Source organism: Accipiter gentilis, chromosome 23 (genome assembly GCF_929443795.1).
Source record: "Accipiter gentilis chromosome 23, bAccGen1.1, whole genome shotgun sequence".
NCBI lineage: Eukaryota > Metazoa > Chordata > Aves > Accipitriformes > Accipitridae > Astur > Astur gentilis.
The window spans coordinates 16,363,886-16,387,322 of record NC_064902.1 but is presented as its reverse complement, the minus strand read 5'-3'; the positions used below and the strand labels follow the sequence as shown (position 1 = coordinate 16,387,322).

Below are 23,437 nucleotides of genomic sequence, written 5' to 3'. Positions count from 1 at the left end.
AGACCCACTCTGCTCTTACCGACCGGCTGAGTGCCGTGTACGGCGTGTCACTTGTGCCACCGGCATCGTCCCCAGGCCGGGGGGGTTACCCCAGCTGCAGCCCTCTCGCTGCGGCCGATGGCACAAGGGCCGTACCCTGCTCGGTCCCCAGGCAGGTGGGTCGGTCTGAGGTGTTCATCTGAGCAAAACTGCTTTGGGGCTAACAAAGAAGGGAAGAGGAGGGCAGGCTGCACCGCCCCAGCATCACGTTTGGAGCCAGGGCTGCGATTGTAAATGGTTTGGCTTTAAGCTGTGAGAAACTGAAGCTGGAGCTTTAAATATACAACACTTTGACTGCAAAAACCTGGGAGTTTAATGCTGTTCATGTCCTTGAACTGCCTCCGGTGTTTCCCAGGGTGAGTGGAGGTAAGCCCGGGCTCCTGGCTTTAAATACTACAAAGCTCAGGTTGGGCAATATGGTGGGAGTGTCTGACACACCAGCCAAATAGTTTAGGCGTGGATTTGGTAGGTGCCTATGCATCTCGTTGAAGATCTTATGACTTAATTAGGTTGGTTGGTTTGCCTCTGCTTCTGCCTTTCAAAGGTGTAGAGAGATTGTCTTCCATCCCTCTGGGATGACATGAGGACAAGTCCCGCAGTGAATTTGTTTCAGGGTTGTGGAAGCAAAGGGTTGCTTCTGCAGACCAGCGGCTGGTTCTTACTGGTGATTAAAACTGTCAAACTCGCGTGATGAACATTTTAAACCTCTTTCTTTCATTTACTAGTGCCCATTAAAAATTATTCCTTATTAGCAGTTTATACATAAAAAACCCCTGTCTTCTGCAAGATCTTCTTCTTGCAGTTGAATGTTCTCCAGGGTTAAAGTGGGCACATGTCCTGCAATGCCTTCAGCAATGGGCTGGCTGCCATGCTAGTCAGTTTGGGGCTCCACTCAGAATCTGATATACATAATTTTTAAAATTTTTATTCTTTTACTTTAGCAATTGTTACACCAATGTAGATAATCTCTGCAGGGCAAGCAGAGAGAACTAATGTCGTATGCGGGTAGACATATGAAAACATCTAATTTACCAGCAGGCAGTTGGGTAATGATCAGTTGAGAATTGCAAATTATATACGTCATATATTTGTGGCATGCTGCTGAAGAAAAGCCCAGTGCATATGACAAATCATATATATACTGAAATTTATAATACTTTTCACATTTAATTGACCGGGGCAACCTTATGATTTATATCTTTGCTTTATTCATAGCACACCCATAACGTAGTCATAATGCAGAACAAAACTAATTCAATTTCTCTTTGACTTTGTAAATCATTTATATATTTGGCTGTCAAGTATGTGAATATAAAGTGGGCATGCATACGGCAGAAAATAAATATCTGATTCTCTAGTTAAGAAATAGAGTTTTAACGATATTAGGATCTCTGTTGCCTTACTTGGATGTTTGGTCTTGCTTAGGTAGCATGCCTTACGTTTGCCTCTTGCTTTATTTCACAAGCAAAGTATATTTTATGGGCACCAGCATGACTCTCTTAATGGCCCTATATAGTGTTATGACTGTGTAAAACGTACTCGGCTTGCTTTGACGGCAGCAGGTGCCCTTCCCAAGCTCAGGAGCAGTAAGTGGCTGAGCTGTTGGGCTGCTGCTCTCAGGCGCAAGAGGTCTGCTGGAACGTGCCAGGAGGACACGCAGGGACTGCAGGCAGGGGCTGCCTCATTAGAACCGTTCTGTAGATAGGAAGAAGAAACCAAAACCGTTCTGCTGGCCACAGCAGTGATTGCTTTCCCAAAGATCAGCTCTTACCATGGAGCTATCATGCAGTCTTTGAGAAAATAAGGTCTGGAAAGATTTTTTTGTTTCCTTTAAATACCAGGTTACCTGACTTGTCATCGCTAATTAACCTTGGGAAGCAGGGCAGTATATAGCCCTGAAAAGGAGTATCTTACCCACTGACCACAACCAAGGAGGCTGCCAAGGGTGCTTGTTGCCTCCTAAGAAAAATAATTTTCTGCAGTCAGATATTTCCTTGACGTGGTTTTTGACACCTTTAGCCTCACTGGAAAACATCTGCAAAATCAAGATAATGCAGAAAGTGTAAGGCAGTTTGCTGGCTCATTATCATATCGCAAAAACAGCTCTCCTCCAGAGCAGCATCCTTGATTTCTAAATTTAGCACGTGAGTTATTTTGGGTAGCGTGTGATTAACCTCAATTACTGTAGCTCGGGTTTAATTCAAATAATGCCCCCTCTTTCAGAGTTGCAATGAAATGGAAATCTGGGACTGTACATTCCCTACCCTTAATGAAGCAGCTCTGAGAGATGCTTGCACATTGGTGGAGGTCAGTTGTGTGATGCATCTGTTCATGGAGAAATTAATGGGGGCAGCTGATCCCAAAAGGTGTTGGTGGTCCATGGCTCTGTACTGGTTTGGGGATCAGGAATATAAAGGTGAAGGCAGCAGGTTATGTGGTGCGCCTGGTGTGAACGAAACCTGGGTGGCCGCAGCAGAGATCACTGAAACTTCAGTGGATTTGGATCACGGCCAGGACACTTTGTAGTTTTCCTGCTTAAATTGAATCAGTAGCAGAGGCTTTCAAAAACTAATCAAAACCAGACTTTCCCTCAATCTCAGCCATAAGGAATGTTGGGTCTCTGGAAAATCATCGGTGGGGAAGCAATACATACGCCTGCACGTGCACAGAGCTACATGAGCACGTGTGAGAGAGGGGAGACACAGGATGCACAGGCAGACAACCGAGAAGATGCCGTGGAAAGAGGTGGGTCTGGGAGAAAGCGGCATATTTCAGCCCATCCAGGGAGTGCTAACGAACGAGCTCATCGTTCGTCAGGCTGAGAATTGAAAGTTTGGTCATCGCTGTAGCTGTAACTTTCCAGACTGCACTGCATCAGCCGAGCCTTTCTTTTGTCAAGCGGTTTGTCTCCAGAGGAGGATAAAACCCAGAGAGGTGGTTAACACAACCCCACGCCAGCAAATAAAGCTCATTTATGTGTAGCAGTCGGCAGGAGAGCTGACCTACAGTAGCTTGTGGCAATTGCATTTGCTGGTAGCCAGAAGGAGCTGATACTTTGCAAATGAAGGCAGGATTTGGATGGAGGAGCCAGCCCTCCCACCTGAAGTCACGGTTGCTTGAGGAGGTGAACCAAAACCGTGAGGTTTTGCACCAGGCTGAGCTTGGTTTTGTGCCTCATGGGTGGAGCGGTGCCGTGACCACACCGCTGCCGCATGTTTCTAGCCTTGTGCTGTGACCAAAATGACCCCAAAGGAGTCTAAAGAGTGGTTAGAGTCTGGAAAGCAGCTATAAAATTGCCACCTCATTACAGCAGCTATCGACTTCTTCGGGGGCTAGTTTGATTTTGTGCATTTTTATTGTTCTATAATTTATGTCTGTGTATTCCCACTAAAAATAACAGATCTGCCCGCAGTCCTGCCAATGGGAAACTGTTCACAGCAGTCCCCGTGCCTCTTCCGTGTGTGCTGTAATTGCTTGCTTAACTGGCAGAAACAACATTTTACCCTCAGAAGACATTTCGGGGCCAGGCAGCCGCCAAACACTGAACCACAGGGTTGTGGGTAGTTTGTTGCAAAAAAAAAAAAAAAAAAAAAAAAAATCTCTGCTGAATGCTGCAGGAAATCCAATTGCACGAATTGAGTGGTAGCACAGGGATGCAGCATTATGGGGGAAAAGGGAAAGAAAACAGGCAAATGTTATTGCAGTGCATTTCTGCTGAGCCGCCTTCTGTCTTTTTCTGGGTGGCAAGCAGGGCTTGGTGATCTGGAGCTGCCGTGTGTCCTGCCCCAGCACAGGGGGATTATGGCTTCCCAAGCACCAGCGAAGTGGTAGCGGGGAGGGCACCCCACTTTTCAGGGGTTCTGATAGTCACCGTCAAGGTTTGCTGGCAGACTTGCTCACAGGGCAAAGTGGGTGTAAGACGTCGGGGTGAGGATGCTCAGCCCCAGGAGGCAGCTGGGCAGGCATCAAAACAGGGTCTGCACAGTCCCCTGGTCGTGTCTGTCTTGGAGTGGTGACCGCTGTGTGTGTCCTTTGTGGGGGGCTCTGTCCCAGAGCAGGGCCTGTCACCGCTCCCTCTGTGCTATTACTGATAATGTAATACAGATGGTCAGCCTGAAGAGCTGAACTGCTTGTAAAGGCGCCGGTTGATTTTTCATCTTGATTTGCCTTTTGTTTTTATACAGCTGGACAACCCAGATGAGCAAGCAGCACAGATCAGACGTGAGTTAGATGGACGTCTTCAAATGGCCGAGCAAATTGCCAAGGTAAAAAAAAAAAAGTCTTCTGTATTAATAAGCTCTTCATAGAGAAGCACATAAGTAGCTTGATGCAGTCCCAAGGTCCTGTCCTTCTCTCACAGGTTTCTTCTCCCAATAATCACCAGTTAAAAATTAGCAGATTTTTAACTACACACAAAACAACAAGTACAAATGAAGCTGCTGTGGTGCGCATTTCTTGGAATGTCCTGATGAGCTGGGACAGTTTAGGTTCCTGCAAAATCCCATACAAATCCTCAGCAGTGGGGAAGATACTGTCCTGAAGTGCTCCAGCTAGATCCACAAGTGCATGTCTGAGCCCTCTTTGTCAAACTTCTATGCTAGGCAGTAAGGTGGGCAATGGCATGTAAAAAGGAGCCAGAAATTGCCCTAATGGGGTTTGTGCCATTCGCTGGGCTGCTGGGAGCCACAGTTCCCTGCCTATAGGTAGGTGCTGCCTCAGTAAAGGTGCTTCGGGTATGTTGTCCCAGACATGGTCACACTTTGCACGAGAGCAGTCAGGCTAGCCTTGTGCCGTGCGGACACCACTGCCCTGTGGAACAGCAGGCATGGGACCTCCAAACAGTTTTCATAATCAAGCACTTAGCTAAGCTCCCTAGAGACCTTTCTGTAAGGAGACATCTCCCTAGGAGCAAATCACACTGTCGTTCAGTGCAGATTTATGTGGCCACCAATGGACCATAGATGGACGGAAACCCTGGATCCTGTTGACGTTAGTATGGCCAGGATTTTATCCTTGCCTCTAATCAGATGCTCTGAGTCACCGATAAAGCCCTAATAGGGCTGAAGTCATTGGGAATGATCTATCTGGCTGTTCTTGATAACCAAGAAACCATTACTAGAAGGAAGATAAAAAGGTCTAATCAGAGAGACGTAGCTCAGGCGAGGGACCTGCCTTTCAGCAGCAGTCCTCCTGGCACTGAGCTCTGCCCAAACTGGGGGGTTTTATGAGAAAGCTAGTATCAGAGCTGTTTGCAAGCACACTGATATCCCTGGGTGTGAAAAGCAGAGCACATTCATTTACGGTCAGGAGTTAGCAAGGGTGCCGGTAGCGCCTGCGCAGTTACTCCTCACTAACGCTTCTGTTAAACAGCTACAGTCGTTGCGTCTTTGGGGAGGTGGGTTCTGTTTTTCCCCACTTCACTGACAAAACCAGTAAGGTGGCCCAGGACCACGTGGCCAAAGGATGGCGCAGCAAAGCAGCAAACCGACTGCAGCTCCTTTGTTCAGCAGTTAGCCCTTTGCCATTTTGTTGTGAAGAAAAGCGACAGTATTTTTTATTTGTGGTAAAATGTAAGCCGCTGTGCAGAGCGCTGCTGCTCCAGTTCTGAGATGGGTAGCCAGGGACTGGGGTGCCAGGCTGAGATTGCCTGGTTTCATTGTTTCATTTTCTCTTTATGGCATGTGGGACAACAATATGCATGGTTCAGTAGCAGCCAGCAGAGGCTGCAGCTTCATGAATTATTTTTTGCAAATGAGAATTTGCCATTTCTATTCCTCCCCCAAGGATGCTGAAAACAAGCCATGCCACTGCTGGCCCTGCGAGAGACAGTCAGGGGAAAGTCCTCAACACAACCTGACATTTCCCCGTGCAGAATTCAACCTTGAAAATACAGCTGTGCAGCTTGGAGGGTGGTTTAGAGTAAAAGTGACTTACCTGTGATCCAGTTGGCAGGTATTGATATTTAATCTCCTTCACATTACTGCTGCAGGCCTTCTCTCCAGAATGTCAGATCCCTCCAGCACCTGCCTACAAGAAACCTTGTTCTTTCAGACCCATGTATACCATCTTTTGGAGGCATATCCAAATGACCTTTCGAATGCTTCTCTGTATCCTCCTTTGCAGGCAAGGCTGCTTTCCCTCTAGCGTAGGGCAGGTTCACAATTCAGCTCAGCAAAAGGGTAGCGTTTCCAATTTTATCTCTAATTTGCAGCTTTTAATGCAGATTTGCTGCACAGGGAGACTTACAGTGCTCGTGAAACCAGCCCGAAGGTGGCCGTCTTGGAGATTCCATGCTAAAGGCAAATCAATGCCTCGATAATAAATTAAGAAATTCCCATTGGGACATTTGTACTTCAGAGGCAACAAAGGCTGTGGAGTCTAACGGGACCTGGGCTTGCGGTGTTGGAGAACTGGTGGCTCTGCAAGCCCTTGTCTGACCTGTCGTCTGACCTTGAACGAGTCACTGTGCACGCCGGCTTTCCTGCATCTGGATACCAGGGCACAGCTCTGGGTCTTTTTGCCTCCTCGTGTGCCCAGGAGAGTGCAGCTCAGCACAGCGCCAGTGCAGCTTTAGGCAGGGTCCCCCCCTGAGCCTGACTCCATCAAAGCACATAAGCCCAGCCTCGGAGCCAGCCAGCTTGAGGATCACGTTCAAAGTCAAGCAGATGTTTTAAAGCTGAATCTGGACAGGCTTTTTACTCTGTGTGTTGTACTTTTCCAGCAGCTAAATGAGAGCAGCATTACAGCTGAGAGCTTAGCGATGCCAAGGCAGAGGTATATTTTTCTCTGCAGTAGCAAGTGCTCTGCTGTCCTGTGGTGCTTTTCTCCCCACCCAGTCACCTTGGCCTCAAGGGCAAGGAGGAGCACATGTAGGGGCAACTAAATGAGACCTTGTGATGACACCGGAGCAATATGTCCAACTGAGGCTGGACCTACTCTGCTCCAGCCTGCTGGACTGGTCATTCCTTCTGAAGAGATTTGTGGGGGAAGTGCCAAAATTGCAGTCCCTGGAGAGGTGGATAGCGGCAGGGTGAAAAAGCAATAACGTTTGAACATCATTGCTTCAGCAGTAGTTCTCAAAATCTACAAAACAGTTGGGTTTTTTTTTTTTCCTAGGAGTGGCTTGCAACTTATATAATGCATAGGTAGTAAACCAGACTGATTAGGTAGTTTATCTTATGCCAGGTCTAATTTACATGAGGGAATCGCTTCCCAAGATTGAGACTGGAAACAGAACACTATATTTTAACTGCTTGGTGCGAGTGCTTCTGTGAGCTCTGCTTGTAATGGGTAAGCTATTGAGGACCGATGCAAAAATTAGTGCAGTGGAGTACTTTTTCAGCAGCCTGATGACGGTCTTCTAGAAGAAACATGACCTTGTTTTCTTTTCTAGCACATATTTTACGAACTGCTTTTTACAATATTATGAATTGCCACTAGGATACTTTGCACGTCAGCCTCGAGTTCCCTGCCTGCAGATGCTGCCCTGCTGTCGTACGCTTTGCACAGTCTCTTGTAACCCACTGAGAGACGTTCTAACCCTGAGCAGATTCGAGGTGTGGGCAGAGTTGTCAGAAGATGTAGGGCTCAGACCAGCGATCCTAACAGAGCTGGAGCACGGGCAGCAGTTCAAAGCTGAGAACGCACATTGGGGAACATCATGTTTTGCTCTAGCTGTCACCTTTGTTTTTGATGTTTAAGTGTCCTGTTTACAACAAGCAGCACTGGAGGGTCTCACAGTGAAAGGTTGTCTTGTCAGAGGGAGACACAGGCCCTGGCAAGTATTGAAAAAGGTGGTTTACCCCTTCTCCCAGTCGGGACCACACATTCCTGCCCACATGTTGCCGATTTTCCCTCCTTGGGCTTCTTTCACACCTAGAAAACTAATGGAGCTCAAAAGTGTTTTAAAAAGAGCTGGCACATTTGGGAGACTGGAAAACAAGTCCCTTACTGTCAGCATCCTCTGCATCATTAGTAAATTGCTGTCAATCACAAAGTTCAGCTGAGATCTGGCCTAGAGTGTTTTTAACTGTGAATACATACGTATAGGAAGAAGTCCATCTGCAGATAGAAAAAACAATGAGATGCAAGTGCATGCAAGAAACAGTGAAGTTGGATAAGTACCAAGCAGTAATTCTATGGGTAGCTAACAATAACGTTTCTACATTACACGGGGGGAAGCTGTAATTTGTCATCTGGTTTGTGGGAGTTCTCTGCTCGCGAACCTCTCTGCAGATGCTCCTGGGGGATTTTCCCAGTGTAACAAGTGGTTGCTGATTGTCACAGCCATTGATTCTGGTTTTTTGTTTCCAAATCCAAGGAGCGCAAGTTTCCGAAGTTTGTGTCCAAAGAAATGGAAAACATGTATATTGAGGAGCTGAAGTCATCTGTCAATCTCCTGATGGCAAACTTAGAGAGCATGCCTGTGTCTAAAGGAGGCTCTGAGTTCAAGCTGCAGAAGCTGAAACGTAGTCACAACACCTCAATAATTGACATGGGAGAAGAAAATGAGAACCAGCTTTCCAAGTCAGATGTCGTGTTGTCATTCTCCCTGGAGGTAAGGTTCATGCACACAACAGCGTGCAGAGTTCGTGGGAGTAAAAATCACAGCATCCAACTTCTGCTCAGTTCAAATTTAAGTTAGGTAGAGAGAAGACAGTAGAAATCACTTTCTGATCTCCATGAGGAACGGCTCCTCCCTGAGTTACCAGAAGCTTTGCCTGTGGTCACACTGTGTCCTTTCTGGACATCTTGTTAGAACAAACTATATGAGATAAACTGTCTGGCATTTCCTGGTGATATATATATATCAAATGGCTCAGAAATCCGCATCATTAACTGACGTCTCCATGCGGCTTGTTACTGAGTGTACCCCAGTAACCCTGAGCCTCTATTGTCCCCGAAACCACTATAATAATGCAATGCCATAAATGTCAGGATGTTTAATTATTGCCAGTTAGAGGTGTCACTGTATTTCCCTGCAAGCCTTTCTTCCTCTTTGGACAATTGCTAAAAATGACTGGGGTTTGAATGTACCCAACAGATTGGCTTGGAGTTTGTGTGGAAATACTGTGCTTTGCTGGCTTGCTCTTTGCTTTGTGTGAAGCACTGACTTTCTGCTCAGTGCTCTGTTGAGCAGTTTGTCTGTACAGCCCAGGGGAAGGCAGGGTGCTGCAGGGACCCGCCGTCACCTCCGACACAGGCTGTCTCGGCCCTGGAAGCAGTGTTGCTGCAGTATCTGTTTTCAGCCAACTTAATTGTTCTGTGCAAACATATTTGCAGTCTAAGGAAGACATTTACTCCAAGGAGTCATCAGTACACCCATACAGAGTTGTTCTTGTCTGTCAATGAGTGGGTTTATGTTACGTTGTCAAAACAACAACCAGGTTGGGGTCAAAAATGTAGGATGCATAAAAATCAGAAAATTCTATTTTTGTGTAGTTTCCTGTTTATTTGTCTTCCTAAGGGGTCTCTTGTTGTATATATCATGCCAATGCAAAACTTAACGACGCTGGTTGTCCAGTCTCAGAGTTTAACTCATTAGAAGTCTGAAACCATCTTTATAATATTCAGTTCAGTCTTATTTAAAAATAGGTCTATGAACCCAGAGGTGGTTCCTTCAACAGCAGCATCAAATAAAGCCTGACTTCTAAGCGTTCCCGTACGGAGGAGCAGGGCACTATCACAAAGCGGTAGACCTCTCTGTTGCAAAAGCCTGTGCAACGTGTATAGCCGTGCATAAAGGGACTTGCCCTTACCGCGGGTTGTCTCAAACGCTTTGCTCCAGCTGAACCCCATCTGGTGGGAAGCAGAAGCTCAGCGAAGCACTGACTTCAGGAACTGGCAGGTCTGTGCACTGCTCTGTGCACAAAACTCTTGCTGCACGAGAGCTTTTACTGAAAATGTGCGCTCATCAGAGAGGGTTTGTGGAGCTCTGTGTGCCAGGGAAGGGATCCTCAGTGCAAGGCCAGATCAGAAGACCTGAGGAGAGGAATTTTAAACCCCTGTGGGCTATCGTAGATAGCCGTAGTAAAACACGAACAGAAACTCCCACAGTGTTTCTTGTAGAAATGTTTAAGGTATGTGGTTAACAGGATTATCACCTTCTAAAAAAAAAGGGTAATTACCTGCAAGAAACTTAGATGGTGATTTCTTAATAAGGAAGATTTCTTATAAGAAAGGTGGAGAAAGACTTTTTACCAGGGCCTGTAGTGACAGGACAAGAGGCAACCATTTTAAACTGAAAGAGAGTAGATTTAGATTGAATGTAAGGAAGAAGATGTTTACGATGAGGGTGGTGAGGCACCGGAACACGTTGCCCAGAGAAGCTGTGGATGCCCCATCCCTGGCAGTGTTAAAGACCAGGTTGGATGGGGCTTTGAGCAACCTGGTCCAGTGGAAGGTGTCCTTGCCCACAGCAATGGGATTGGACTAGATGATTTTCAAAGGTTAAACCCAAACCATTCTATGATTAATCTTGAAAATAGGCTTTTGGCACCAGCTGAGTAGCTGCGTGCTTTTTTTGTGGATTTCGTATATTAAGGCACTTCTAGGTGGGACAGGACCTTGTCTGTGAGGCCCATCTCCTGAATCTTGGTACAGCCCTGGGCACCCGAGGGTCTCAACAAGCCCACGTGCAGTCAGAGGGAGACCTCCCGGTCTCCATACAGACCTCGCTGGCTGCCACGGTCCCCGCTCCGCCGGGGCAGTGCCACCGTCCCTGCCTGCCTGCCACCACGAACGTCCAGCAGCACGTGGAGGACCTCAGCGCCGGCTGACCCCCTGGGTTCAGCAGCCGGAGCGAGGCCTGAAGGAGGCTGCTCCTCTGACATTCCTCTTTCTTTGACCCGCAGGTTGTCATCATGGAGGTGCAGGGTCTGAAGTCACTGGCCCCCAACCGTATTGTGTACTGCACTATGGAAGTCGAAGGTGGGGAGAAACTGCAGACTGACCAGGCTGAAGCCTCAAAGCCAACGTAAGTCTTGCTTTGCCTTTTGCTCTCTCCACCGTGCTCTCCTCTGCCCCATCTCTGTGCCGCTGAGCTGCTGCGGATAGCTCTCTAAGGCCAGAGGGGACTCTGAGAAGCAGAGGAGAAACGTGGCCTTTCACGTATGCAGAGCTTCATCCTGCGACTAAGAATGGCACATAAGCCCTGATTGAGAAAAAAGTGTTAATGACAGGCTTACATCTCTTGTAGCCATAGAGACATAAATTTGTGCCTATACGTAAGTACTTTGCTAAATAGGGATGGAGTTAAGCATGTGCTTAGATAAATACTTCTCTGAGTGTCCATCTGAACTGGTGCCATCAAGTGTAGGTACATAATCTCGTCCTCACTGTCAGGGTTTTGGTGGTCCTACAAGTAAGGGAAACAGCTGGCGGGGACATGCTCCAGCAGCCACAGCCAGAGGTGGGAGAGGGGAGCTGGGGAAAGCTTCAAGTCACTCGGTTAAAGCTTTATCTGAGGCCGCTCTGCCCTGGTCCAGTTCAGGGGCAGAGTCTTGTTCTGCCCTCTTTGACCTGGTCCCCAAATACCCAGCCTTGGCCCCAGACTTGGCTTTTTTGTCTTACCCAGATGTTGTTATAATCCTGCTAGTAGTGATTGATCTTTGTTAATTCAGAAGAGGAAAATTATTAATAGCTTATTTCCTTTCTGATTTGTGGGATTAGTTAACTTGAAACACTACCTGTATGAATTTGAGGCAGTTTTCCTCTGGTTCACTGCAGAGATTTCACACTTAAATGAAATTCTCAGTGCGCATCCTCGCAATGGAGAATTGCCAAGGTAATATGAAGCCTCTTCCAGTGGTGGGGAGCAGCGCAGGAGGGGCTGCTGTTGGGATATTCCCACTCTGTTCCCATATCCCATTCCCTTTGAGTGACCGGTCCCCAGCGGCGTTTCACCAGGAGCTTCCCAAGCTCATGGAAGGAAAGCCAAAAACACCTGGCTGCGTTACATGCGAGTGCACAAGCACTGCAGGCAAACAGTTCAAGACCAGCTGATGCAGGCAGGAGGAGAGCAGAGCTGAAGGCAGGCTGCCTTTTCTCGGTGGTTGTCCTCCCGCGGAGGCACAGAAATTGCTGATGCCTTGTGCCCTGCACTGTACCGGAGGAGCAGGAATCTGCAGTAAGCAGTTTAAAAACAATATTTCCAATCAGGGAAAGTGCTGCAGCTTGCCTTACTTTTCAAAATGCTTCAAAATCTGCTTCAGAGAAGGAAGTAGGAGAGCTGTGCTTGGAAGAAAAATGCCATAAGAACCTGCAATTGTCACTATTTTAGGTATTTTTCTTGCTTCAGTGGACAAAGTTGGGCTCTATTTAGGGGAAATTACTACTACCCATACTGAAAAGCACACTTCTGCTGGGTTATGTGTGCTTGTTTAGCTTGGTCTGTTCATCCTGCTTTTGCTCAAAGGGTCTGTCCTTCCTTATGCAAGCCTTCTTGCTGTCAGCTGTAAGACCATTTATGCAAGTGTTGTTTTGAAAATAAGGGCTGCAGGAGTGAGCTCCGTAATTGAGTGGGTCTTTTTATCATAATGAAATGTACAGTGTCTGGGCATGAAGCCATCAGCCCTCAGGAAAATGCAGCCAACACTGAATGCTGTGGCGTGATACAAGTTACGCAAGTCCATCACACTCATCCTCTCTCTGCACTGGCTTCCCATAGAGGTCCGAGTCAGGCTTGAAGTCTTCTGGGTTGCTCCAGCACTTTGGGCTAATACCTACGGAAATGCCTTAGGAGGGGAGTAGGTTTGACAGTTGCATTCCTTGAGGGTCCTGGACGTTTTACTTCCAAAACCAAAGACTACCCAAGCTGAAGCTCTAGAATAACCTTCCGCAGAAACCAGAGACCATCACAGAAAGCTTGTCCTTTTTTCCTCTCCGCATTAGAAGTGCTTCTTTCACCTTGCTTCCCCTCCCAGACACGGAAAACCAAAGCCCAAAGTGAGAGCAATTTACTGCACTTAGGTTCTCCTCTTCAGAAGAGAAGGAACGAGAGAATGAACCAGCTGTGACATGTTTGTCATGTTGCTTAATACAAGACTTGAAGGCCCTCAGGTGTTCCGGTGATGAGTGCAGTGATAGAAACAGCTCAGAGAAGTCTTTGGTGCATTTTTGAGCTACACTGCCTTGGAGACAAAAGATTTGTGGTCAGCCAAGGCAGCCTTCTGGAGTGTCTCTTTAGACATTGACATCACGCTCACCGAGGTCATTCACACCGTGTTTCCTTGAGTACTTTTTATCACAAACAAAACACTCACTGATAAAGGAACTAGATCAGCAAAAGCAAGCGGGACTGCTCTCCAGGGGAGCTTGCTCCCCAGGCATCCCAGGTTTTGCGTGCTTTGGCAGGGGATGCTGCCTGGCCTAGGGGTGAGGAGCACGCTGTGGGGATTTTGAGCCTCAGCACTCTGAAAATGTAAATACTGAAGCAGGTTACCCCTGTACATCCCAAAACTTTTATATCTTGGAGGCTCAAAAAATGCAAATGCAGGTTAAGTGCCTGTACTCAGAGGATGCAGTGAATGGGAACAGGCAGTATTTTCTCAGAAGTTTAATCTGTCTTCAAACTGTTTGAACCAGTTTTGCCATCGTCTGGAGGCTCTACAGGCTACAAAAGACTAAATTTCTCATAAACATCAGGGGAAAAAATTTTACATTTTAACAGTAAGATTCATGGAAGACTTCCTTTTTTATGACAGCCCTGTGTCCTGGGGTGGACGGGAGAGTGTCACAGGGGTACACGACCTTGTAGGACATCTTTTTACCTAAGAATGACTTATGGAGTTGTTCACGGTATTCTCACATATCCTTGAAATGCAACCCATCGGGTAAAACACCTGAGTCACAGCACACCAGTGGCAGTGGCTGCTCTTCAGGTCGATGCTGTGCTGGGGGGCTGACCTGGGCTCCTGTGCTGGGATAGAGTTAATTTTCTTCATAGTAGCTGGTACGGGGCCATGTTTTGGATTTGGGCTGGAAACAGCATTGATAATTCAGGGATGTTTTTGTTACTGCTGAGCAGGGCTTACCCAGAGCCAAGGGCTGTTCTGCTTCTCACCCCACTGGCGAGGAGGCTGGGGGGGCACAAGAAGCTGGGAGGGGACACAGCCGGGACAGCTGACCCCGACTGACCCAAGGGATATTCCAGACCATATGGTGTCATGCTCAGCATGTAAAGCTGGGGGAAGAAGAAATTAGCAGTAATTAGCACCCCTAATGGAAAAAGGCAATTTCCCAGTCAGGGAAGGATTTCCAAAAGCACTGATACAGATCTGTGAGAGACTCACCTTTCATCTTCTCTGATGCAAAACTAGCGGTTTTTGAGAATAAGATGTTTTAAAGCATTTTAGTGACTTTGGAGCTTGAATCCTGTTTGTAGATCTTGAAAAAGGCAGGGTAGCAGCAGGGTTAGCAGCCACACATACCAAGTGATCAGATGAGTCATGTGCGAGGAGTGTGGCTCTTGGGACAGCAATAAATACTGGTCTTCTATTTCTTCTCAGGCTCCATGTTGGATTCCTGACATTTTAAGCCCAATCCCTTCATGTAAGGATTATCTGCCTCAGCACGGGTACAGGGGATGGCACAGTTCTAGAGAAAGCCAGACCTGAAATAGCAATGGTTATTTCAGATCAGGCTTGCAGTGTATTAGTAGTAGTGCTTTTAATAAGTTGTGTAAGAAAAAGCCTTTGTATTATGCCCTAACCCGCAGATGCCTCTACAGAATCCCAATGTGAGTGGGATTTTACTGCTTTTAGCGCTGGAACTGTATTCTTGCAGATTGTTGAGGGGTTTATACCTCCCCTCTTCCCTGCATGTTGGCCTCATTTCTGCCCTCTGCAAAGCACGGCGGGTGAGGTGGCTCTGCACATCTCCCACACTGCCCTTCCAGGAGCTACGTTAGTAATGCTGCTGTTTGCACGGCCTGAGAACAGGGTTGCTGAGGGATCTGGGAATAGCACAAAAGGTCCAGCCACAACACCCCTGTCCTACGGTCTCTAAAGAGGTTGCTGGATATATTTAAACAGTGACCTCTGCTTGTAGCAGTGCTCATGTGCTGTACCAGTGATTCATCTTCTTACCATATCGCCTTTCTCTGATGTGAGCAGAACAAAAGAAAACAAAAGAGATGCAAACAACAGCAAGGTGCTACACGCCTTGTGAATAAATGCTATAAATTCACCTGGACATATTTCAGCCTGCAGATAAGTCTCATTCTCCCCTGGCTCACAGTAGTGAAAATCAGGTGTACCTGCATTTTGCTCAGCTGAAACATTTGGGTTAAAAGGAGTGAATAACTGGTGGGGGAAGAATCTGCCCAACCTGTCTGGGCATTTTGGCATGCCCAAGGAGGGACAGAGGTGTGGGCTGTTCCTCTGACTCTAGAAGTGGCTTCATTTTGGGGTTATATATGCCCCCTTTGCAGAGCAGCTTCTTCAGTCCTAGTGCAAGGGTTGTGCAATAGCTCAGAGTATGAGAAGTGAGGATGGAGCTTGTTATTTTTGAAGGAGAAAAGATCACCCTTTATTGCCTGTATTTTTATCCACAAAGTTTTCTTGAGCATGTGCTGTAGGGCAGTGCTGGAGAGACCACACTCAACGGGTCTCATCTGACTTCATGTCACTTCTTATGTTGTTTGTCGTGACTAAGAGCTTGGGCCTCGTGCCCTCTACAGAAACTCACTCTTGATAAAGTAATGTCTCGGTAAACTTTCAAACCTCTCCATCTCCGTTCCCATAGCCACCTCACTAGGAGACAGGGGTGCCCTGTTTTATCTTTGTGCTCGCTCCTGATGCTGCTCCCTGATTTGCTTTCAAGGTGCTCTGACAGCTCAGCTGCTTATCTCTGCTGTAACAGGCTCCCCTTGTTTGGATCCCTACACCAAACCTCCAAGCTTACCACTTGACGAGGGTCTTCATTTCGAATCAGTGTGCCGCATCCATCAGAGCCCGCTGCCTGACCGCGAAGAGGGACAGGCGCTCCACAGCATCCTTCCTCAGCGCCCTTCAGTCACCATCTCCTTCTGGGAGATGGACAGCAAAGGGAGAACCCCTGCGGGAAGGGAAGCTGGCGAGCAGAGATGCCGTCTCTGTTTGCAGAAGGGGAAAATTTGGTCTTTTCATTCAGGAAACCCCTGCCTCAGGCCCTGGAGTTTGAAGTGATGCTCAGTGGCTTTGCACAGAGTAGGAGCGTGATAAGAGCGTTTTGTTGCAGTCAGTGTTTTGCTGCCACGGTTAGTTGGAAGATGCTGTGAACACTTCCCAGTGGTACAATGAGAAATGTCCTTTTGAGATGTTTAAATTACAAATAAATAGTCCATATGCTGTAGAACTAATTTTAACTCTGCCAAACTAGAGGGTTTTATACTGATACAAGTGAGAGCAGAGTTTAGCCCATAATTCATGTTGTGTATCCCTCGGTACAGCTGTTGGTGCCGTGCCTGGTAGGTCTTTTCCAGACATGTGCGGATCTGCAGTCCGGGAGGCTGGCCACCGCTCTCAGCATTGCCGTCCTGGTTGCTGTAACAGCCCTGTGGGCTCCACAGACAGGCAGGAGAATCAGCTGCCGTAGACTTTCCGGCATCACCTGGGTGCTTTGAGCCCATGCTACACTCAGAGCTGTTGTCACATTGCAGAGGTATCACACCATGGCAAAGCTCAGGAAGAAGATCTGCGTGGCTACAGGGTTTTAAGCAGTCATTCATATTTAGGTTTGGATGCCTAGCTAAGCCCTGTGTAAGCAAAATTCATGATGCTGGGTAAAAAAACAAAGTCAAAATTCTTTTCTCTCCTCCCTCTTCTAGTTGGCTTCAGCATAAATATCAGCTGCCTTAATTACTCAGGCTGATTAGCTTGCCTTTCCAGTTGCATGGTTTCATTTCACAGCTGTGCAGATGTTTACAGCTCTTTTTCCTCAGGAAACCTCCAGGAGCTTTATGAACGTGTCAAAGTAGGTGAGTGAGCCCTGGGTACAGCTAACATCAGACACTGTCACTTCTGAGATACAGCCCTTGTCCCTGGGGTGAGACTCTGAGCAGAGGGTCAGTCTGTCCCAAGGCATCTGTTGAGGAAATATCTTCCAGGACACATCTTAGGCTTTGCTCTATGTGAGCATAGTGCAGATGCTCTGAGCCCATGTAGTGACTGCCGGGCTAAGAGGTGACAATGACAGGGACAGGAACGTCAGGGGAGTTGCTTTTAGCTCCTCTGTCTAGGGCTGAAGGGTACAAAGTGGTGTCCAAATCCCCTACACAAGATTTCTTCGCTTACAGCTATTTATCATGTCTAGGAGCCAGTTTTCCAATGAGACTGTGCATGGCTTTGCACCTGAAGAGTTCTGCTGTTAGTTTGGTCTGACCTGCTCTTCGAATCCCCTTTTGTGCGTGTGATAGTATTTCCATAATGCTCCTGAGATTTATGCTATGACATTCCCATTTTTGAAAGTGGAGGCTGTGGACAAGTCATTAAGCACAGCAAAAAATGCACTAAAAAGTTATTACCCAGGTGCAAGCATGTGATCTATTATGGGAAGTCTTCACGCAGGTGGTTTAGTGGCCTTTTTAATGAGGAATTCAGAATCTTTGATGCTTCCTCGTAGCTGCTCTGCAGGAGTGCTTCTTACACGGCTCAACTGCTGCCCCGAGGACCATGGGGAGACAAAAAATCTGATTTAAACAGCTGAGTTTTTCCCCAGAATAAAGGCAAGGTCCCATAGGGATTCCCTTACCCTGAGTATCACTCAGATGGTCACACTGCCGTGGTGCAGCCTCGTGGACAGCAGTGCAGGAGTCTGCTGGGACTGCAGATGGTGATCCCAGGTATAGCCCTACTCCCAAAGGTCTCATGTGCAGTCCCTCCTCTATTCTGTACTATACATGTTACACTAGAAACCGTGTTGAAGAATAATGAAGGCTTGTTTCTATAGACTTACCTGTTGTAGTTGCGTTTTCTGGTATCAAGTGAGTGCAAGCTCTGGCTGTGTTTTCCCTGACCTTTAGAGCATACATAGCATTGCTTTCACATGGATTCTCTGGTGTCTAGTAAGGTTGAGCTCATGCACCTTTTCTTTCACAGATGAACGTCTCTCTTTTCTTGCCAGCTGTCTAATTTCTTGAGTGTTCCTATGCACTTGGGAATTATGTATTCCTGTGATAACGCATACATTCAAATTTAAGTATTCCAGAAGGTGTGATGATGCCCAGGGCAATTTTCATCGACACCCGTCTGCTTCATCACTCCTATGCATGCAACCTTAAGATGGGATAGTAAAGACCAAAAGGACATTGACATGAGATTGAGATTCAGTCATCTGAAATAGTGCTAAATTAAGAGGAGGACTGCAAAACAGGAGTCCTGGGATACATTCAGTCTTCTTGTTTAATGCTCATGGTTGGTGTTTTTAAAAAAATGAAGCCATGCCTTAGTGCAAGTTCTGCACATCAGTTGCTGAGGGAAAGGCGGGGGATGAGACATGTGAAAAGTGCCCAGTTGTTGGTTTATTTATTAAGTGCTGTGTACAAGTAGTGCACATTATTATTATTTAATGAGGGGTACCGCTATTGCTGGTTGCAAAGCAGCGTAGGGAGTTAGAGACCATGCTTTAAAGAATTGATACTGTGCCTACTCCTGCATGGGCAGAGCTCTGGAAGAGGGAATGGTTTAATAGGAAGGCCAGCCTTGACAGTGATTTCTCAACATTTTAGTTGTCCTTTCTGTGAAATGAAGGTAGATAGGCCCATTGCCTTTGTGAACGTCCTCTGTCTCCCGAAGAACAGCAGCACTATGTGTGAAAGCACTTAGAGGGAGTTATGTACTGTTGTCACTACACGGGCAAAGAGGACAAGGCATGCTTATGGAGAGAGGAGCTTGCAAACATGGCCAGAGTGCAGAGACACAGCAGCATTTTCCTGAATCCCTTCTAGAGCAACTCCAAGGTGTTTCAGATAGAAAAAGTCCATGAAAGGCAGGACACAGCGCACAGGAGCGTCTTGCCCATCTCACCGGTCTTTCGCACCGTTGCCAAAAGGCCTCGTAGGCAAATAAAGCTGAGAGCATCTGCAGCAGCTCCCACTCCGTGGCTTAGAGGAGGTGAGAAGGGGGATCCCAGCAGCCGCACACAGCCACTGCAGCTGCGGGATCCATCAGGATGTGGGAAGAGGGCTCACCAGCCCCTGATGGTGGCTGCTGAAGGAAGGATGAAGTCCTGCAAGTCAGGGGTTGCTGAACCCTGCATTCATTGTCAGGGCAGAGACGCGACGTGCATGTCTAGGGACGGATGTCCTACGGAAACAAAGGATGTGGGGTTAGCAAATTTGCTCTGGCTCTTTTCAGTGGCTGTCTGTCCCTGGGCCACTGGCTGGTTCAGTCCTTACTTTGGGTTTCCTATGCATGAAACTAGGGCAATGCTTTTATTTCACAGCAGAAGAAACGCTTGTGACCGAGATGGCTGGGTGGGCATCATCTGCTGGAAGTGCCCACTCATCCCCACTGACCCAGGAGATGCCAGGATGACTTTGCTTCTAGTCATCAGAAGTTAGGCAAGATAAACCCCATCCCAAGTGTCTGGCTGGATCTGGGCTTCCTATCCTGGGTCCTGGCTTAGAAGAATATAGGACAGCAAAAATTTGGGTGGCGGCACAAGAAGACACCGTCTCACACCTCTTGTTCCTCTCTTTAGCTGGTTTTGGAAGGGTACCTTGTGCCATTTTCTGCTCTGTTTGCATCAGGAAATATGTCACTGCTCTCCTCTACTGAATATAATAAAGGAGGGTCTAGACTATGTTGGCACAAAACCAGTATCCTGTATTTTCAGGCAGAGGATTTCTCTCTCCTTTTCCACGGTCTGTGCTTTTGAGACACCCAAGTTTCTGTAAGCGGGCAGTGCATGGCCCTGGTGAGTCTAAATCATAACCAGGCCTTAACCAGCTGCAGGGCTTCCCTTTGCAGTTGTGTTTTCTTCCAGGGTGGTAAGATTTGGTAGAAGTGAATAACCACATCTGAATTAAATAATTGTTCTGTGAAATGAGCAGCTCTGTGGCTGGTTCAGTGGAGCATCTTTGGCCAAAGGAAACTTTGTTTAGCGTGTGCGTGGCATTGCAGTCACCTTATACAAGAAGTGGTAACAACCGCAGATAGTAAACGCACACAGTCTCATTTCATGAATGAAACTCTAACTCGTGCTGTATCCAAAGCAGATATACTGATGAAGCACATTCAGTAGGCAGCCCTTGTAAAAGCAATTATTCTTTCAGTTCAGACCTTCCAGTAAAAGGTTGCTGGGCTTACATTTCCATTTGCTCCTGCTGAGCTTTTCTCCTCTAATTGTAATATCAGAGTATTAAGCGAGAGCACAGGGCATTTGAAGAGCAGTCGTCGTTTAAATCACGCTAAGTAATCACGCTACTTATTTTCCCTGTTAATACCCCGAAGATTGCGGTGAATAGCGTTGCCGTAAATTCTCATCCAAACCAGCGGCGGGATTTGTGCAGCAAAGCACACAGCCTGGGGTGAAGCAGGCTGGGAGGAGTGTGTGGTCCTGGGCGCAGGAGGTGAGGCTGGGCTGGGTACAGGCATGGCAGAGGGACATCTCTGGGGCAGGAATGCCATCTCGTGGCCGTAAATAGCTATTATGGGATTAAATCCACCTCTCATCCCTTCTTACGACTTTCCCATAACACTTCCCCCTGCTTATCAGCTATGCTTAGGAAACACTTCGTGCTGAAATCAAGCTCTGCATTTTCTGTATAGCAAAGATCATCCTTTTTTGGGTTCTTAAAGCTGTGCCGTCGGCCTCAGCACCTCCTCTTGGCTGCAGTGCCCTGGCAGGCGGGTGACACGGTGCTGGCACAGGAACGGGGTCTGTGGGGACTGTGTGTGAGCCACAAGCAGATCAAGAGCAGACCTTCACAGGCTTTGCTTTGCTGCAGTCTCTGTCAGCTTTACCCTATTCCTTCTGCACCTTGCTCGCTCAGACGCAGATGTGATGCTCTCCTAGACATATTTCTCTCTCAGCCGGCAGTCATAGTGTTGCCGTAGCCAGTTTGAGGATGTGGGAGTTGCAGCTCCTGGAGGGAGGGATGGTGCCTTTTATCAGCTGTCGGGTGCTGCTGGCTGCATGATGTTAAGCAAGATGGTGTCTGCGTGCATGACACTTACATTGTGTCTCAGAGCCGTGGGAACAAAAAACGGACAGTCCATGAAATGCTGGAGGTTGGATGACATCCTTAGCTGCTGCTAGGAGGAGCTGGGTCCTTAGGGACATGCTGTCTTCTGCTCACCTTTTGGATAATACCATAGTGCTTTCTGCAGTGAAATGAACACCCTTTTTGTAAGCAAAAGAATTACTAATGGTGCTTTTTTTTAGCAGAGGGAGTGTTATATGCTCCGCAGGAATTAGGACATTACAGGAAACGATGGATTCACTCAGCCCTTGGGTTATCCCATCAGAGCAGAGATCAGTGCAGAGACGTGGCCTCATCCAGCATTACATAGCTCCAGGGGAAGGCAGGTACAGGCACCGCTGCCGGCCAGTGCATGCAGGGATGCCGACTCGTTGGTCACCTGCACAGTAGCTGCATAGGTGAAAGCAGGTTTTAACCGTTGTTATAAAGACTGTGCAGGAAAATCTAGGAAGAATCAAATCTGTTTGTGCTGTCACTCCCACTTCAGCTCAGCTTCTTCAGAGGGGATGGGACTGAAAGGCTGTTCTGTTAGCAGAAAGGGAGGAGAGGAAACAAATGTGAACAAAAATAGGTCGCATTCTCAGTCTGTGTCTGATGACTTTGGTTATCCTGTTCGGAAGGTGAGTAAACACCTCAAACGTTTCCCATGGGAGTAATCCCAGAGGAGGCTCAGCAGCTCTTGGGAGCCAAGCCATGTTGTGGATGCGAACTGTTTTCAATCTGTTTCTACAGGCAGAGTGGAAAGGTACCTTTCTTAGCACCTGAACTGCATTTCTTAGCCCAGGACATTTTCACATGAGCAGCAACATCGAAGGTTCTCTGCATCTATATATATTCTTTGAGATTTTCATTTCAGATCTTTTTTGTGCACCTGCAGCAGTCACCTCCAGCACCCCTCTTTAGCAGTGGAAAGACAGGGGCGTTTTTAGGGAAGGCTTCATTTCATCTGCTTGCTGCCTCTAAATCGGGATGAGGCAGATTGAGGGCTAACTCCACTGACTATTAATCAGATCTCTCATTATTAGAATAGCAGGAGCCCAAGGCAGGTGACATGGGCATGTGTACATGGTAGTACAGTCCCCTGCATTTCTGGTTTTCACAGTTGTGATCCATCTCGTGTCTCAGCATCCTCTCCTGATAGCTAAAGATCAAATCCTTTCCTCAGAGCCATAGTTCCATTTGAGGCCCTCTGCATCATGTGAAATCCAAACTCAGTCCGACAAAAAACACCAAATGGATTAAATGACTTGCTATTTTGCCGGTGGATGGCTGCTGCTGGTGGGAGGAACCAATACCTCCCGTACTTCATCCACGGTGTGATGCACTCGCTGAATGCCACAGAGCAGGAAGCACACGCTTTCTTCTTTGTTTGGTGTCTTTACTCAGCACCTTATTTTGTTTCTGACTAAATCACTTTTTATCTTTCAATAATGGTATCTCTTAAGATGGTGTCGCCTAGAGGGTTATGTTTCTTAGAACTCAGATGACCTCAATCGAGGTTTGTAGTCCTACTGCAGTAAGTCGCAAACCAGTTTGTAACTGTCCCCAGCCCAGCATCCCCAAACTGATTATGGTTTATGGCATTCTCCCACTGAAACAGAGTTGTGTGTGGAGCTGCACCCCGCAGGTCTCCAGCCTGTGGGTTTTCTTGGAGAGCCTAAAAAAAACCCCTGAATTCTTCTGTTGCCTTTGTGTTTTTTCAAATCCCAAAGACACAAACCAAAAACCTATTATCCGTTGCCATTATCCATGAGAGTTGCAAAAAATACGTATTTTCCCAAAGGCTTTGGGATGCCCTATATGTTTTTATTATGGCTTTGTGACCCAGCACCTGCCTCCGCCTCACGTCACGGACACATCCGTGCTGTCACCCCCCCTGCCAGTTCGGTGCCTCACCAACATTGCTCCCAAAGAGGAGCACGCTGTCTGCCCTCCAGTGCCTGCTTGTGAAGGGCTCAGCACATGGGCAGCATTGTCTCATTTATGCCGTTCCTAGGAGTTCACAAATACCCATTTCTGAAAATGAAATGAGCATTTTTATCCTGGGGGAATTAATGCTGTCCCTGCGTCAGGTTTTGCTGTTGAGCTAAGTCTGTGTGTGCTCCTTTATAATGAACTGCAACCTCAGAGTATGGGCAAAGGAAGTTCAGAAAGATCACCGATAACCATAATCTTGGTCATCAATCTCTATTCTTGTTTTTGAATGGCTGGTAT

General features: G+C 47.3%; 1 protein-coding gene across 2 annotated transcripts in view; it reads left to right on the top strand.

Moving 5' to 3' along the window:
- CADPS (calcium dependent secretion activator) overlaps nucleotides 1-23,437 on the top strand; it is a 222,069-nt gene that overhangs the window by 76,893 nt on the left and 121,739 nt on the right. For both annotated transcript variants that reach the window (XM_049826416.1, XM_049826415.1), the window contains exons 4-6: nucleotides 4,224-4,304; nucleotides 8,360-8,596; nucleotides 10,893-11,014. In XM_049826416.1, coding sequence (XP_049682373.1) covers nucleotides 4,224-4,304; nucleotides 8,360-8,596; nucleotides 10,893-11,014 — 440 coding nt within the window. The remainder of the gene's footprint in view (nucleotides 1-4,223; nucleotides 4,305-8,359; nucleotides 8,597-10,892; nucleotides 11,015-23,437) is intronic.